The sequence below is a fragment of the Octopus bimaculoides genome, chromosome 23, assembly GCF_046866305.1.
Source record: "Octopus bimaculoides isolate indiv1 chromosome 23, ASM4686630v1, whole genome shotgun sequence".
Taxonomy (NCBI): Eukaryota; Metazoa; Mollusca; class Cephalopoda; order Octopoda; family Octopodidae; genus Octopus; species Octopus bimaculoides.
Window position 1 is genome coordinate 19,996,661 of NC_142950.1, and position 19,077 is coordinate 20,015,737.

General features: G+C 36.7%; 1 protein-coding gene across 1 annotated transcript in view; it reads right to left on the bottom strand.

The window, feature by feature from the left end:
• Positions 1 to 19,077, bottom strand: part of LOC106879044 (multiple PDZ domain protein) — an 862,020-nt gene that overhangs the window by 103,850 nt on the left and 739,093 nt on the right. The window contains exon 25 of the mRNA XM_089340722.1: positions 11,352 to 11,548. Coding sequence (XP_089196848.1) covers positions 11,352 to 11,548 — 197 coding nt within the window. The remainder of the gene's footprint in view (positions 1 to 11,351; positions 11,549 to 19,077) is intronic.

Consider the following 19,077-nt stretch of genomic DNA (forward strand, 5'->3'; position numbering starts at 1 on the left):
AGTACCAGTGAAACACTGGAATCAATGTAATCAACTGGTTCCCTCCCCACAAATTTCAGGCCTTGTGTCTATGGTAGAAAGAATTATTATTATTACTATTTTACAAAAGTATGGGAGTGGTTGTGGGCCAAGAAGTGTACTTCATAACCAGGTAGTTCTAGGTTCAATCTCATTGCACAGCACTTTGGGTTAGTGACTTCTACTACAGTTCCAGGCCAACTTAGATCTTGTGTGTGTAATAAGGTAGCAAGCTGGCAGAATCGTTAGCACACTAGGCGAAATGCTTTGTGGCACTTCGTCTGTCTGCCTGTTCTGAGTTCAAATTCCTCTGAGGTCAACTTTGCCTTTCATCCTTTCTGGGTCGATAAACTAAGTACCAGTGAAACACTGGAGTCGCTGTAAAATAGTATCAACATGTGTGTAATAATAATAATCAGAAAACTGTGGCATCTCAAGGTGGTTACAATACCAGTGATTGTAGAACTTGGAATGACCAAAAAAGAACTGAAAATTATTTGAGAATGATTACTACTCATGTAAAAATGTTTCCTTTTCTTTTTCGTTTGCATAGATTCATTTGATTTTGTAAATGAACAATCTAGCATGTTTAATTTAATGGCTTAACAATGTATACAGTGAGTTTCTTTGCCCTAGGTGTTGGGAAGACACTCAGCAAGAAATGAAAACAAAACTGTGAAAAGAAGAAAAGCTCATAATAATAATAATGGTTTTTTTCAGGGAAAGGAGTAAATCAATTACGTTGAACCCAGTACTCAACTGGTACTTATTTAATCAATCCCAAAAGGATGAAAGGAAAAGCTGACCACAGCAGTATTTGAACTCAGAACGTAAAGATGGATGAAATACTACTAAGCATTCTGCCTGGCATGCTAATGATTTTGCCAGGTTGCCACCTTACTAATAATAACCCTTTCTACTATAGGCACAAGGACTGAAATTTTGGGGGAGGGAACCAGTCGATTACATCAACACCAGTCCATAACAGGTATTTAATTTATTGACCTCTGAAAGGATGAAAGGCCAAGTTTGACCCCAGCAGCATTTGAACTCAGAATGTGAAGACAGATGAAATACTGCTAAACATTTCACCTGGCATGCTATCAATTCTGCCAGCTCACCGCCTTTACCTTACTACTACTAATGATAATGATTATGATAGACTCTCTTGTTGAAGGTGACATAGAGGTGTTCAGCTTTTGCTGAACGATCTGCACAAATGATTTGTTTATAGTGATGAAATGTATGTGTTGAACATCAGCTCACTCTCTCCATCAAATCAACATTGTCTGAACAGAGGCACTGTGTACCATGTGTCAGGTGTCAAAGTGATTGCAGGGCAATGTGAAATGAAGTGTTTTGCTCAAGAACACAATACACACCCAGTCTAGGAATTGAAATCATGTTCACTAGATTGTGAGTTCAACACCCTTGAAGAACAGAGCACCGGGCTGAATAACAACATGGATGTGCTACACCGGGCTCCCTATACAAAAACATATCTAATCCAATAACATCGATGGAATTAGCCAAAAGAACCGGTGGAAGATTTGAAGGAAGCGGTCTTTTAACGAAGATAATTTTTTTAAGAATATTTTTATTCTTAAAAAATGAAATTTCACTGCAATACAAAGCACAGGACCTCCTATGCACGATGTCTCAATGAAACACGTGCGATCACACACGCAAAACCAACACCGGAAAGTTTACAAACTATAAAAAAAAAAAGAAATGGAACAAAATAGTAAGTACATATGTTGAATAATTACGCATACACTTGAACGTGTACACAATGATATATACGTTTTGATACCCATAGAACTACACATGCATCTTAATGTTTACAGAACTACGTAAAAATCACAGGACACACTTACGGATACGAAAACACATATCACAAACGAAGCAAAACCAAAACTTTTTTTCTTTCTTCTTTGTTTATTTTCATTTTGTGAACAAATACAGACAGTGAACCATTCATAAGTTTAAAACGCCACACACACACAAAAATACACTATGCCTGGAGATAAATCTATCAACAAAAAAAATACAGATGAATACCGATCTGCTAGCCTTAAAAAACTACGCTACGAGCAATGTTTACATGCTGAGAACTCGGTGACGGTGTTGTCTCAAAAAACTGACCCTAAACAGACAAATCCGTCCCCGAATGTCAACGCCAAAGCTCGTCATGCCTCAATGATAACAAGGCAGATCACAAACCAGAGTGGTTATCGACCGAATCACAAAGGGCCACTCACTCGAAATAGATCTGCTAGCCTTAAGAAGCTACGTCACGAAAGCTCGGAGACGGTGTTGTCTCAAAAAACTTACCCTAAACAGACAGATCCGTCCCCTAGCGTCAACGTCGAAGCTTGTTATGCCTCACTGTTAATAAAACAAAATATAAACCGCAATGGTCATAGACCGGATTATAAAGGACCACTTACTCGGATAATGAACCAGATCCGAGACGAGAAATCTGCTACTGGTTCAAATCTTCCCGACACACAGGAGCTGGAAGTACCCCACAACCGGAATATTCCAACAGATGGCCATCCATGCTCGTCATCAAATAACCAAAAGATAAAGAATGAAAAATGGTCTAGGGAAGATAATAAAGAAGTTCTTAGAGCCTTCTACCGTGCCATATATTTCCCTACAGATAAATCTAATACTGTACAAACCTACTTAAACTGGAGACAGAAACACCTTGCAGTAAGACCCTACATAGACAGTAATAAACTTGCCAACGTCAGAAGAAACATTATAAAAAAAAAATTACTAACTGAAATAGAGATTGACCAAATTAAGCAAGCAGTAAAGGATAAAAAGAATGAAACTGCAGCTAAAGAAGATACTACAGAGGAAATAATTATAAACCAGCCCAAGGCTGATGAAAATACAGTAATAATTGAAAGAGTTAAGGTAACTGATAGGCAAAATAAAATACTCTCTGAACCAACCATAAACACTAAGGCAGGTGAAAATCAAATAGATGAAGGAAGTCATACAGAAATCGACACAACAGAACTACATGATCTAAAAAATCAAATCATGATTGAATGGCTGAAAATTAAAGAAACTAGTATGAATGAACGCGACACTCTCCCCAAAATTCGCAATTCTAACCAAAACCTGAAAATAATTGGTAAAATCCGCCTTGCACTTAAGGATATAATTTCAGCTAATGATGTTGATATTACAGATCTCAACCACCTGTACTATGCATCCGCAAGAATCTCAACGATTCTATGTGGTGAAAAGATTAGAAAAAGACAACACTCCCACAAAAAGCCTTCTTGGCAAGAACGCATTCAACACCAAATTAAGCTGCTTAGATCTGACATAGAATGTTTGAAAAACCTTAAATTTGACAAGAGTATCAAACCTACAAAGACCCAAAAACTAAAGAAAAAATATAACATGAAAACCATAGTTGACATTGATGCCACCATAGAAACCATCAAGCAAAAGGTATGTGCTAAAGCTGCCCGCATAGCAAGGTATGAAAAGCGTGTTAAATTCTTCCGAGATAATAACATGTTCAAAAATAACCCCAAAAATTTCTACAGGAAGATAGGGAAAACACCAGTAACAATAAAGTCTGTCCCATCAAAAGAAGAAGTGCAAGAATTTTGGAATAAAATCTGGGCAGAAGATAAAACACACAATGAAAAGGCCCCTTGGATTGATAGAATAGCTACAGACCTAGACTCCTTAGAGGAGCAAAAGTGGGAGGGGGTCAGGGTAGAAGATATAAGATCTGCTCTCAGGAGGTCAAGCAAATGGAAGTCTCCAGGAAAGGATAAAATTCCTAACTTCTGGTTGAATGCCTTCCCAGAAAGCCATGAACTGCTAACAAAACTTTACAACGATGTTTTGCAAAATCCTAGTTTGATGCCCTCTTGGCTAGTTAATGGTTTAACATTCCTGCTTCCAAAAAATGAGGAAACAAACGAACCAAAAAATTATCGCCCCATAACCTGCTTAACAACAATGTATAAGACGCTAACATCTGTCCTAACCGAGTACACCTATAGTTTTTTAATAGAAAGTAGCATATTCCCTAATGAGCAAAAGGGATGTAAACGTGGATCTTATGGTTGTAAAGATCAGCTACTCATCAATAAGATGATCTTAGAAGATTGTCACAAGCGACACAAAAACTTGTCAATAGCCTGGATAGATTATAAAAAGGCCTTTGATAGCCTACCACATAGCTGGATTAGGAAATGTCTGGAAATATATAAAATAGCTCCTACTCTGCGAAACTTTTTATCTGTAAGTATGAGATCATGGAGAACCACACTGATGTTGAACAATGACAATGAATCTCTAAATGCTGGAGATGTAAGAATTTCATGTGGCATTTTCCAGGGTGACTCACTATCACCACTCCTCTTCTGTCTAGCCCTAATACCGCTCTCAAAATTGCTCAATGATGCACAGTATGGTTATAAAATATTTGATAAAAATATAAATCATCTCATTTACATGGATGATTTAAAGCTCTTTGCAAAAAATGACCAACAACTCAAAGGCCTACTAGCGATTGTTAAACAATTCAGTGATGACATCAGGATGCAATTTGGCCTTGATAAATGTGCAAAAGCTATCTTTATCAAAGGAAAAATGACAAATACATCTAATGTGAACCTTGACCAGCAAAATGTCATAAAAGAGTTAGAACCAGCGGAGAGCTACAAATACCTAGGGGTAATTGAAGGGGACAATATCAAGCACTCAGTGATGAGGGAAAGGATCAGAAGAGAATGTTATCGCAGGGTGAGAGCAATACTGAAGACAGAGCTGAACGCGAGAAACAGGATCGAAGCGATCAATGCTCTAGCCATACCAGTCGTGACTTACAGTTTCAACATCGTTAACTGGTCAATTACTGAAATATGTAATGTTGACAGAAAAATACGAAAACTGTTGACAATGCATAGAATGCACCACCCTAAGGCAGATATAGAACGTCTTTATCTGCCAAGAAAAGAGGGAGGTCGAGGACTACTACAGCTGGCATTATCAATGAAGGTAGCCACAATTGGCCTAGACACCTATATGAAAAACTCTGAGGACTGGATGCTAAAACTTGTCTTAAAATATGAAAGCAAGAAAGCATCTTACTCAGTAACAAAACAGGCAAAGGAATATCTAAGTGAATTCCAATTGCAACAAATTCAAGAATTAGACGAACTAGAAACACCTACAGAAAAAGCTAAGCGCTTGAAAACCCGTGCTAAAATTGCTGCCTTAGCTATTATGACTGAAAAATGGCATGGAAAACCTCTCAATGGCAAATACCCAAAGAGAGCGAATAATGCAGATATTGACAAAGCCCTTACCCACCAATGGTTAATGGCCTCTGGATTGAAATCAGAAACAGAGGGGTTTATCATAGCAGCCCAAGATCAATGCCTACCTACAAAGAACTACCAGGCCAACATATTAAAGAACGGCAGCTCCCCATTATGTCGTATATGCCAACAACAAAATGAGACCATCGATCATGTTGTCTCCATGTGCAGTCTGCTTGCGCCTACAGAGTATCTCAACAGGCATGATAGAGCTGCACAATATATTCACTGGGTAATATGCAAAAACCTGGACTTGCCCCATGATAAAAACTGGTGGGAACACAAACCACCCCCAGTACTTGAAAATGATCACATTGCACTCCTCTGGAACTTCACCATTCAAACTGACAGAAAGATAGACGCAAATAGGCCAGACATCATACTGAAAGACTTCAGACAAAAATCATGCCTCCTCATTGATATGACTGTCCCAATTGATATAAACGTATCTGTCAAGACCTACCAAAAACTGAGCAAATATAAAGATCTTGAAATAGAAATTAGCAAAATGTGGAATCTGAAGACGAAAACAATACCTATTGTCATAGGTGCCCTGGGAATGACAGCGAAACGGGCTGATTACTACCTAGCTCAGATACCAGGAAACCCCAAAATGGCTGAAGTCCAAAAGATAGTGCTCATGGGAACTGCCCATATCCTACGTAAAATACTGTCTATGTGATCTCAAATTTTAAAGCAAACATAATTTTCTTATGGTTTCTTAAACATTCACTTGAACAAAACTGTACAAATCCAAATATATGGTACCCTAGGCATAACACCTACATGAACTTCTAACTTGTTGTCTCTTGAGGTCTCTAGGTGAGACTTGGATCCAACTTGTACAAATGCAAAACAAAAGTCAAACATAAAATAATAATAATAATAATAATTCTTTCCAATTGTTGGCATAAGGCCAGCAATTTTGAGGGAAGGGCAAGTCAGTTACATCAACCCCAGTACTTGAAAGATACTCATTTCATCAATCCCTAAAAAGATGAAAGGTAAAATTGATGTAGGTGGTATTTGAACTCAGAATGTAAAAAGCCAGAAGGTATACTGCTAAGCATTTTGTCTGACCAGCAAACAATAATAACAACAAAATATTATAACTCAAACAGGCTAATGGAATAAATGAATGTTATTTTAGAACTCGTGTGGATAAAAAAAAAGAAAAATACCACAAAAAAAAAATTTCTAAAAAAAATGTCTTGTGGTTGTTTGCATGCCATCAAAAGAATTTTAATCCTACCAGCTTTATCTGTCACAAACAGTTACTTTGCAAGGATTATATTATACAGTGTATGCCATTACCATCTTTAATATTTCTTTCAGAAACTGGAATTGGAGACAAACAATACAGCAGTGTTGGGCGAGTTGTTTTACTGCAGCAATCTCTCTTTTTCACTCAGTTCAAATTTTGCCAGGGTTAGTTTTTGATCTGTTTCTTTATTTTTTATTTTATTTTTACATTGTGGCTGGTGAATGATGATATTGTTGGGTATGGAATTCTGATGGGCTTGATCAGTGGTTCACTTCAGAGCCTTTCTGATGCTGATAAGGGAGTGTCTGTAATTCAATTCTGAACAAATATCCCATGGGACTTAGTTTCTAAAGTATTTATTTTCTTAATGTCTTCTTGCCAGTATAAACAAACATGTACACATACAGACATGTATATATGTACACATACATACATATATGTGTGTGTGTGTGTGTGTGTGTACGTGCGTTTATACACACATACACACACACTTGTAATTGACTTCCATTATTTCCAACTCCCAAATTCCACCCACATGGTATTGTCCATGGTAGGAGAAGAAGGACGAAAGGCAAAGTTGACCTTGGCAGATTTGAGCTCAGAACGTAAAGAGGGATGAAATACCACTTAGCAATTTGTCCTTCACGATTCTGCCAACTTGCCGCTTTAATAATACATCAACTCCAGTATTCAACTGGTACTTATTTTATCGACCTCCAAAAGGATGAATGGCAAAGTTGACCTCAGCAGAATTTGAACTCAGAATGGGAAGATGGATGAAATGCTGCTAAGCGTTTTGCCCAGCATACTAACAATTCTGTTAGCTTGCCAATAATCCTTTCTGCTATAGGCACAAAGCCTAAAATTTTGGGGTTGGGAGATAGTTGATTACATCGACCCCAGTGCTCAACTGGTGTTTATTTCATCAATCCTGAAGAGACAAAAGGCTAAATTGACCTTGGTGGAATTTGAGCTCAGAGTATAAAGATGGATGAAATATTGCTAAGCTTGTTGCCTAGCATGCTAATGATGCTGCCAGCTTGCCACTTTAATAATAATAATAATGATAATAATTGAATATGATAAAAAAATATTCAGACAAATACATAACACAAACACCAGGACTTACAAATATATATAACATACAGAAAATTGCACATATCCTATGCAAAACACTTTCAATACAGTAACCATAAGAGCATCGCAGCAAACCACAGCACATACCCAAGGCACACAGAGCTGCGCTCGGTAGTGAAGTGAAAGCATGCTATAAAAATAAAATAATAATAACGATGATGATTTCAAATTTTGCCACAAGGGCAGTAATCATGGAGGAGGGGATGAGTCAGTTACATCGACCCCCAGTACTCAGCTGGTACTTATTTTATCGACCCTGAAAGGATGAAAGGCAAAGTTGACTTCGGAGGAATTTGAACATAGAATGTAGCAATAGGCAAAATACTGTTAAGCATTTTGCCTAGCGGACTAACGATTCTGCTAGCTCACTGCCTTACTACTACTACTACTACTACTACTACTACTACTACTACTACTACTACTACTACTACTAATAATAATAATAATAATAATAATGGCTTATGATTTAAGGAGAGTGGAGTTGGATGATGCTACCAATTCTAGTACTTGATTGGTACTTTGTTTTACTGACTTTGAAAGAATGAAAGGCAAAATTGATCTTGGTGAGATTTGAAATCAGCATGTAAAGTGCTGAAAGAAATATTGCAAGTAGCTTTTGTGATTTCTGTCATTAACAACAATGACTACAATTTAGTTTCCAATCATTCTTATCATTAACAAGTCTGCTTAATTAATTACCATATGCCAAGTAATTATTTCAAGCAGAATTATTCAAGTGTTATAGAAATGTAGTAATAGAAATGATAATATTAGAAGAATAAAAAGTAGTGGTAGCAGGAGGACTAATATATATAAAAGAAATGGGCCAACAAGGGAACTCTATGAGGTTTTTTGGTTATACATAGCAGTCAAATCTCTCTTTTATTACACAATGCCATCATAAATAGAGAGGATACATTAGATATTGTTTTCTACAAAAGATAGGATGTTTGTTGTTGGAATGTCTGGTGCTAAGTGACAACAAAAATGAAAATAAGCATGAGAACATTCCAATTTAAAATTTTGTCCCCCAACCAAAGACCAGCTCTAAGTTTGTGATACAAATGGACTTATTTAATTTAAAGTGTTCTTTCATATTTAAACCCTTCTCCACTCCTTATTCTCCTAGCATAAAGTAGCTCTCCCCCCCACTGCCATCTTGGGGTCCATATTCTTGTATGCTACATAGCAACCTCACTAGTGCTGGTGTCATACAAAAAGCACCCAGTACATGCTGTAAAGTGGTTAGTGTTAGGAAGGGCATGCAGGCATAAAATCCATGCCAAAGCAGACACAGGAGCACAATCCAGTCCTCAGGCCCATTGGATACTCTCAAACCATCCAACCAATACCAGCAAGGAATATGGGTGTTACATATTTCTCTAGTAGTGTCCATCAAATTGGACTCTTTTTTTGCAAATAGCTTCTGATAAATTGGGAAGCTTTTTGTACAATCTTTCTTTGGTGATGGGTATTCTTTCTAGGACAGCATGAGGCAAAGTTGAATGTGTAATCCTGTGAAGACATTTGTTAGTCAGTTAAGAGATGACATTGAATGATCCCAACAGGAATTGTCAGGTGCAATGGAAGAAAGAGATGGGTGGAGGGTTAGTTAAGTAATTCTGAGCAAGCTACATCTGATGATGATGACGATGATGATGACAAAATAGATGTGGTTGATTAACCTGCAAAAAATAGCAGCCATATCCCCCTCAAATCACACCCCAACCATCTTAAAACCAAGGGAAAATATTAGATAATGTAGTCGTAGATACTTTAAGAAAGAAAAGGTAGGATGGTCACAGAGAGACTGTCTTTGATCACAAGACTTTTCAATTCAGGTTGCCCTGGGGTTTAGCAATAACAACAAGAATAGATTTTGCAACTGAATGGGTGTGTTGGTGCAGAGGTTCTGAAACCAATAAAAAGACCCCCACCAACTCCTCTCACTGAATATATAAGTGCATAGACAGAGTTAATTATATACTAACAAACAATAAAACAAGGAGGAAAATATAAAACCACCAACTGACTCTGAAACACCAAAAACAAGAGAGAAGATGGCGAGGGAGCAAGACAAGGAGAAAGATTGTCCCAAAGCATTCAACAGATAATGTCAGAGTATGAGAGAGAGACATAAGACAGACAGATAGACTATATATATATATATTAAAAAGCAGCAAAAATATCACAAAAACTGTTACTCAGAGTTTCACATTTCCGTTCATCAGACAGTTTTGTTTAGAATCTTTAACCCTTTCGTTACTATATTTCTGACCAAAATACACCCCTCATGAGTTTCAATTAAATTCTAAAATAATCATGAATTTAGACTAGTCTCATTAAACACCTGTAACTTTTTTATTTATCAACATATTAATGTGATATTTGGAACATAATTAAAGAAAGGGTTCTTAATCAATTCTATTGCATAATTTTTGTCTCAAAGTTCTCCACATACTGGGGGGGGGGGGGGTACTGCTAGTGTCTCTCACATGTAAATATTGGTTCAGCTTCATGAATCGTACTCGTTCATAATACTGGAAATATATTCATCGCCAAAAGGTTCCTGATCGCTCCAGTAATTTGTTATTCTGGGTAACTGTCTAATATCCATAATAATATTTATGGCAAAAAATGCCCGTATTTCATCTACAGTTGCAGGAAACCGCAAGCTATCTTTTTTTTCCGGTTTGTTTACATTCTGCGTAACGGTTTGTTTCCGCAGTAATCATTTCAAACAAGCATGAAAAAGAAGTCTAAAGGTTTCGCATCCTGAGAAAGACTATGGGTAGACCCTGATTCCTCAGAAAAATTGTTAATAAAAATATTTTAAAAATCTTTTTCTGGTGTAAAAATCATCCTCACTGTCGCTGTCGCTGCTTTCAGTTTCGGATACAGAAATATCCGATTCATTATTGTTCACCACGTGCTTTTGTAGCTCATTCATTCCTTTCTTCGATATCTCCATATCTTCTGTTGAAAAACCTTCAAATTCGGAATCACTGCTTGATAGCATGAAACTCTTCTCCATCTTCAAAGTTGAAAAAAATTAACGCCACAAAAAATGTGGAAAAAAATCTTCCAAAATTCACTGAGTTCAAATATCACGCCAAACAATGTCGGAGACAATAACTCAACTGTTTGCAAAGTGAAATCAGGTGTTTTAACGAATGTACTAACGAGATTTGGGTTCAAATATACATTTAAATAACAATGGGTACGCTTGGCCGGCTACGGCCGGATTAGTCTTATGAACCAAAAATTTTTTCAGCCGTCTACGGCCGGGTTAGTAATGAAAGGGTTAAGAAAGTTTTTTTCTAAAAACTGTCCGACAAACGGGAATGTGAAACTGACTAACAGTTTTTGTGATATTTTTTCTGCTTTTTAATAAAGTATATTACTCTACCTCTGGTATTCGAGTACTATTTTTTCCATCTTGTTTCGCATTTATGTGCTTACTCTGGTATATATATATATATATATATATATATGTATGTATGTATACATACAGTAAGGAGTATATAGAACACAGAAGCCAATGAATATGTCACAAAACTACTTACCTCTAAGAGCTCGTCTCCAACTCGTATGCGACCATCATTGAAAGCGGCACTTCCAGGCTGGACACCAGCAACATAGACACTCATTGTGCTTCGGTCCTTATTGCCAGCTAAGCTGATGCCTAACCCATTATTGCCTCGGTTCAAATCCACCAAAAAGATTTCTCCTGTTAAATCAATATATTTGTTCTGAAGCTTTTCTGGAAAATAAATAAATAAATAAATAAATAAATAAATAAATAAATAAATAAATAAAGCACAAGTCTTTAAATAAATAAATAAATAAAAGCATGTCTTAATTTAATTTAATTAATCACTTGAACAAACAATTCCAGTGTTATCATTTTAATGAATCTAAACATGACAGATGCCATATAAATTGTTTCATTTCTGTTTATCTGTAAAAACCAATGCTGTCCATGTCTATACAGCAATAGCAAAGTTTCTAAGAAGCATCCATAGGTGGGATCATTATGTTCAACTATTGTAGAGGGGTATGGAATGTAACACTTTGGGTCCTTGCTCTTTGTCTGCTTGGATTGTGGGTGTGTAAATATACTTAAGATGTTTTACTACATATATCTATTTATCTGTTCATCCTCCTCCCCTCTTCAACAACAACAGCAATAGATGATTTAAAGTAGGAATAAAATGATACCAACATCAACTAGAAAGTGTAACAGAATGACCAGTGTAAGGTGATATGGGATTTTAACATACAGATTGATCATGAACTTCATACAAGGATACTAGATATTATCATTCTGGACAAGTGGAAAGAAAGAGTGCATCATCACAGACATAGTCAAAGAACAGGATTTGACGAGAGAAATACAAAGAGTCGGAGGTTTCTACAAAAGTAATCCAGTGGTCATAGGTGCTCTAGGCACTGTTACCAATAGACTTAGCAGTTTTCTTAATGAGATTGTGGAACTAAGAGAGTTGCATTAATTCAGAAATCTGCTCTATTGGGAACTGCAAAGATTTTAAGAAAGGTCCGCAATGTCTAAGGGAAATGGTTGTGACCCGGTATCAAGGATATTGATTCCCAATGTAAAACATTCATGCACACCATGAATAATAATAATGTTGATAATAATAATAATTTCTTTTATTGGTCACTAGTGCCCAAGACATGGAGGACAATATCAAAAGACGAGTTACAGTACACAAAAACAAAAACAGGTGGGCTTTACATTGATCAAAGGGAAATACTACCACATTAAGGGATATAACAGGATATATAATTGAAATCAGAGAAATAAATAAATAATTAGGATCCCCAATGGTAGGGCAGCCCACTTTGGGTAATTTGGGTTAAACTCTTCGCCTTTCTATGATAAACACAGAGCTTGAATTTTTGTGGGTAGGGGGTTAGTCAATTACATCAACTCCTTTGTCGACTGGTATTTACTTTATTGACCTTGAAAGCATGAAAGGCAAATCCGACCTTACCGGAATTTGAACTCAGAACAATGATAGATGAAATCCACCAAGCATTTTGTCCAGTGTGCTAATGATTCAGCCAGCCAAACTGCCTTACAAATAAAAACAATAGTTTCTAATTTAGACACAAGGCCAGCAATTTTGAAGGGAGAAGACTACTTGATTATACTGGTCCTCTCAGTTTCCATCACAAATCCACTCACAATGTTTTGGTCAGCCTGTGGGATAGTAAAAGACACTTTCCCAAGGTGCCATGTAATGAGACTGAGCCCAAATCCATGTGGTTGAAAAGCAAACTTCTTAACCACATGGCCATGCCCATGCCTTCCCTGCCAAAATCTATGAATGTGGGAAATGTGCATGTATTGCATGTGTGTAAATATTAGTGTATATGAATTCCAAGTGTTTGGAATATATATGCACATAAGTAAGAGTGTGTATATGTGCATACATGTTTATTTATGTACATTGATGTCAAGGCTTCTATATGTACGTGTGTGTGTGTGTGTGTGTGCATGTTTGTGAAAGTATGGCATCAATTACCTTTCTAGGCAGGTGTTTAATAGATGAGAGGCTATCACTAATTGGAGAGAAAGAGAAGAGAGAGACAGAGAGAAAAAGACAGTAATGGAATGTGAAGAGAAGAGAGAGGAAAGAGACAGAAAGAATGAGAAACACCAACTGATTGTGGAGAGAGAAAGAAAGAAGAGATTATATTTGACTAGTGGAAAAACACCATCTTTAGAAGAGTTACAAGGAAACAACACTAATTAAGACTTCAATAGAGACCACACTAATTAAAATTCCCAATTCAGAGACAGTTTCATTTCTGTTTTTGTTTGAATTTTTACCTTACTTTTTATATCTCCATGATAACATGTGTGATGGTATTTTAATAACAGGGAAATGTTTTTTTTTTGTTTTGTCTTTGACTGCTGGCTGCCCTTCCTTGGCGCTTGTTTGGCTGCTCTAGGTGGTTGTTCAATCCAATATTCATCAAGAGCCATTACCAGCTCCATAGGCACTTCCTACTTCTGTGGATATGGAAACAGGTTTGTAGTGATCAGCAGAGCTTATATCCCCCGACACAAGGATCCCAGACTCTCGAGGACTGCCACCAAGTGTTTCATGATGACACTTTGATAATGTCACAGAATTGTCTGTCTGTCTGTCCATCTGTCCTCAATCCTTGTTGCCATATTCACAGTTCTGTTACTGAAGACCTTTTTCTTCTATTTTTTCTTTGTTTCAGCTATTAGATTGCGGCCATGCTGGGGCACCACCTTGGAGAATTCTTTAGTCAAATGAATTGACCCCAGTACACAATTTTTTTTAAAGCTTGGCACTTATTCTGTCAGTCCCTTTTTGCCAAACTGCTAAGATACAGGGACATAAACACACCAACACCAGTTGTCAGGTGAAGGCGGAGGACAGACACACACACATATATATACACATACATATATATATATATATATATATACATATACAGACATATATACATACATACATATATACATACATAAACATATATATATATACATACATACATATACATATATAAATACATATACATACATATATACATATACATGCATATATATATGCATATATACATAAACATACATATACATACATAGATACCATATACATACATATATACATACACATACATGCATACATACATACATACATACATATATATATATATATATATATATATATATATATATATATACATACATACACATATATATATACATACATATACATACATATATATATACATATATACATACTTACATATAAATACACACACACACACACACACATATATATATGATGGGCTTCTTTCAATTTTCATCTACCAAATCCACTCACAAGGCTTTGGTTGCCCTGAGGCTATAGTAGAAGTCACTTGCCCAAGGTGCCATGAAGTGGGAATGAACCCACAACCATGTGGCTGGGAAACAAGCTTCTTATAACACAGTGACATCTGTAGCTTATCTCTAACCCCACATGTGGGACCCTTACTGGCAGCTATCAGCTGCAACCAAATATCTTCTCCAAATCTCGCCCTGTCATTAATCCCATTCTCAACAAAGAAGCTCTAAAAAATTGCATCAAAATGTTGTGTGAGAGAATATCTGTATCTTCCATATCAATATGTAATAATTTTTTGACTGCTGTGGCAGACAGCTACAACCCTTTTCTACCCATTGCAGTGTTCAAAACTGATTGTGGCTTTATACTTGTGGGTGATTAACTCAGGCTATGAGCAGGAAATTTGAACTTCAAACACCAAAGGTCAGAACAGTTCTAAAGTAACACCTTATTTTAGTGACTCCGAAAGGAATGAATGGCAAAGGTGACCTTAGTGGAATTTGAATTCAGAGAGCTGAGATAGAACAAGTTCCACTAGGCACTTTATCTGATGCTCTAATGATTGAGCCAATTCACCTGTGTATGTGTTTTTCTGTTTCTGAGTATATAAGGTTGTGATTTTGATTCCCAGCAGCATGTTGAGTCCTTGAGCAAAACACTGTTCCAGTCCACTCAGCTGGCAAAGATTAGAAGTACCTGTAATTCTAAGGGCCAGCCTTGTCACAATTTGCGTCATGCTGACTCTCCCTGAGAACTATGCTAAAGGTATGCATGTCTGTGGAGTGCTCAGCCATTTGCATGTTAACTTTATGAGCTAGCTGTTGGATCAATTGGAACATGTATTGTCATAACTGACAGTGCCAGTTTTAGTTAATGTGTATAAGTGTGAATCTTTTGTTTGCTTATGTGTGTGTGTGTGTGTGTGTGTGTGTGTGTGTGTGCATGCACACACACATTTCCGTTTGTGTACAAATTAATGGAGAACCCAGGAACCAAAACAATCTGTGTTTTCACGGTGAATAGTAATTTTATCTGGTTGCAATGGCACAAGGCTTTGCACAACGTTTTCCAAGACAAGGCTAAAAGAACAAGGATGTGGCGTTTCACTTTCCATCATTTTATTGCACCAGAGCTGCAGCTATTACTACTACTATAGTAGTTGCTGTTGCTGTCTGTGTAGGAGGGATGCAGTGGGGAGAAATGGGTGGTGACAAAGCTGCTGTAATTGCAACTAGTCATTGGTTCATTTAGCTTTCTTATTATTGATATTATTGACATTGTCCTCCCTCTAAGAAACATTACCGCCACAACTGCTGCTGCTGCTACTGCCATTACCACCACCGCTGCTATGTGCTTCCATTTTGCATCATTTCTATTTCCAATGATGTCTTTCCAAGTGAGACCCTTCCTCCTCCTCCCCAACCATCAAAACAAAAAACAACTGACAAGCAAATACAAAATAAAAAAAAATAAAATAAAAGTATACAAACAAACAAGCAAAAGAACTAACTCCAATTTCTGAAAACAAAAAGAAAAAAATCCTTTTCTTTGTGAAAATCTTTCTGGGTTCTTGGACATTTTTATAATAATTAAATTTTGTTTCTTTCACTCATGTTATTAAAAACTAATTAATTGATTAATTAATTAAAAAAAAAACATATAAAAGAACAACCCCAGACTGAGGAAACTAGTGGTAATCTATGTCATCAAAAATTATTATTAAATGAAGAAGTTCATTAGTTTCAATAATTGTATGTAGCAAGGAAAAGGAAACCTTGATGTTTTGGATCAAAGCTCTTTATCTGAATAGCAAATAAATATTGTTTCTGGTCTAGAATCTCAAGATCCTCTTTTCTCCAAAACATTAGTGGTGGTGGTGGCAGCAGACAATCTTCCAATCAAACCAAACAAACCAGGTTTCCACTGGCTTTGTTTTTCCATTGCTGGTACCCTGTGTTGACCAGAAGGGTCACCATTCCTGTTTCCTAGTGACAGGTGGTAGAATTTGAACTCAAAAGGTATGGTGCCAGACACTTTAACAATCCCACTAATCCACCACCTTATATTAGTATTTTATTTATCAACCCCAAAACATGAAAAGCAAAGTTGAGTTGAACTTGTGCACTCATGCAAATCTTCTCTCTCCACACCATTGATGTTTATTGAAGGGGAGAAACTGCCAATTTGGGTTGGTATCAGTCCCCAGTATCATTGCAGACTTGCTGTCAGAACATAAAGAACCCGATCGAATACTACCAGGCATTCTATTCAACACTAACATCTCTACCAATTCATCACCTTCTCTTTAAATCAATAGATTAAAAAGAACTAATGATGGTGGTGCTCCAGCATGGCCACAGACCACTAGTGGTAAAGATTTAGTCAATAGAACTGATCTCTGTACATAAGAAAAGTACAATGATACAATCACTGTACACATATTAAAGTGACTCTGCAACTCACTAGTCTTGGACAACAAACACCTTAAACCCTCAGTGACAATATAGATTATGATCTGAGGCAAAAATTGTATTTCAAAGTCTAGATTTTCTCTCTCTCTTCAAGACCAGAAAATAAAGGATACCAACACTTGGAAACTCTCGGAAAAGCCCCCACTGAGAACCCACAATGGAATATATGTGTTTGTATTTGTGTGTGTGTGTGTGTGTGTGCGTGTGCTTTCCTCAGATCTCTCCTCCTCATGTTAAGTCTTGTGTAACATCTGCATGCCCATGAGAGATGCAGTGGAATAGGAATGGTCACAACGAAGGGCAAAATTATTATTGAATCAACAAATAAATTAGGTGTACCTGCATGTGTGTGTGTGTGTATCTGTGTGAGTGAGTGCATATGGGTATCTATGTGTTCATCAGTGTAAACATTGCATTCAGTTGCCAAGGTACTACATTTAAGGGAAAATCCCAGCATTTATTTTGGTTCTGGTATTTACTTATCAATCCCTTTTTATAATTCATTATCATCATCATTTAATGTTGAAACCAGTATGTTTTATCGTTTACTTGTTTCAGTGTTTGGACTGCTGCCATGCTGGGGCACCACCTTGAAGGGTTTAGTTGAACAAATCACCTTCAGTACTTATTCTTAAGTCTAGTATTCTATTGGTTTCTTTTTGTTGAACCACTTAGCTATGGGGACGTTAACAAACCAACACCAGCTGTCAAACAGTAGTAGGGACAAACACACACACACACCAATATATACAATATATATAATGAGTTTCTTTCAGTTTCCCTCTGCTAAATCCACTCATAAGGCATTGGTTAGCCTGGCTTGTCCAAGGTTCCAAGCAGTAGGATTGAACATCAGGACCATATGATTGAGAAGCAAGCTCCTTACCACAGCAGAAACAAAAATGAAATAAAATAATAACAAAATATATAGATCCAATGGAATTCCACAAAGTTTCTGTAAACTAAATTAATTTCTATCACAAAGCTCTACTTGGCCAAGGAACTCTTCCCAAAATAGTTAATAAACAGAAACATTTCTAACTCAAATATTTGAAGCAGGAATGAGAAAGATTTCTGTGGCAGGAATTCTGGAAAATTCTCTGGTTCTTGATTAATTAAGACTAACTTGAAATCAGATTTTTCTGTATCTAATTATGAAAGGTATTCACAGTTTCAACAGTGCGAGTTCACAACGAACAACAAATTGATAACAAACAGCTGTTAGTGTCAGTATCATGTGTGTGTGTGTAAGTGAATGTTTATGTGTGTACATACATTTATGGATAAGGAATGCGGATATCTATGCATGTGAGTGTGTGTATTCACAGAAATGAGCATAATTGTGAATGTGAGTAAGCACATGCAAATATGTAATGTGTTTAAAAGTGTGTTTGAGCAAGGTTTTGTTTTTCTGTTTGTATGCGGCTTCGTTTGTATGAACATATATTTATGAATGAGGAATGTAGTTATGTAAGCATATGTAGTGTTTGTATGCATACAGATTGCGTTTGAATGTGAATGTAGAATGTATGTGTGCACATGCAAATATGTAAGGAAAGAGAGAGAGAGAGAGAGAGAGAGAGAGAGAGAGAGAGAGAGAGAGAGAGAGAGAGAGAGAGTGAGAGAGGAAGGGTGTGTGTGTGTGTGTGTGTGTGTGTGAACAAGCAAATGTATATAGATAAAAGTATGTGCAGAAAGTGTGGACAGATACGTGACTATATGGAAATGATTAGTCAAAATGTATATATATGTATGTACAGTGTTATGTTTGTATGTTTGCATGCAAATTGAATATTGAAGTGTGAATGTATGTATGCACATGCAAACATCTAATTCATTTATCTAGGTGTGTGTGTGCATGTGTGTGTGTGTGCGTGTGTGTGTGTGCGCGCGTGTGTGTGTGTGCATGTGTGTGTGTATGTGTGTGT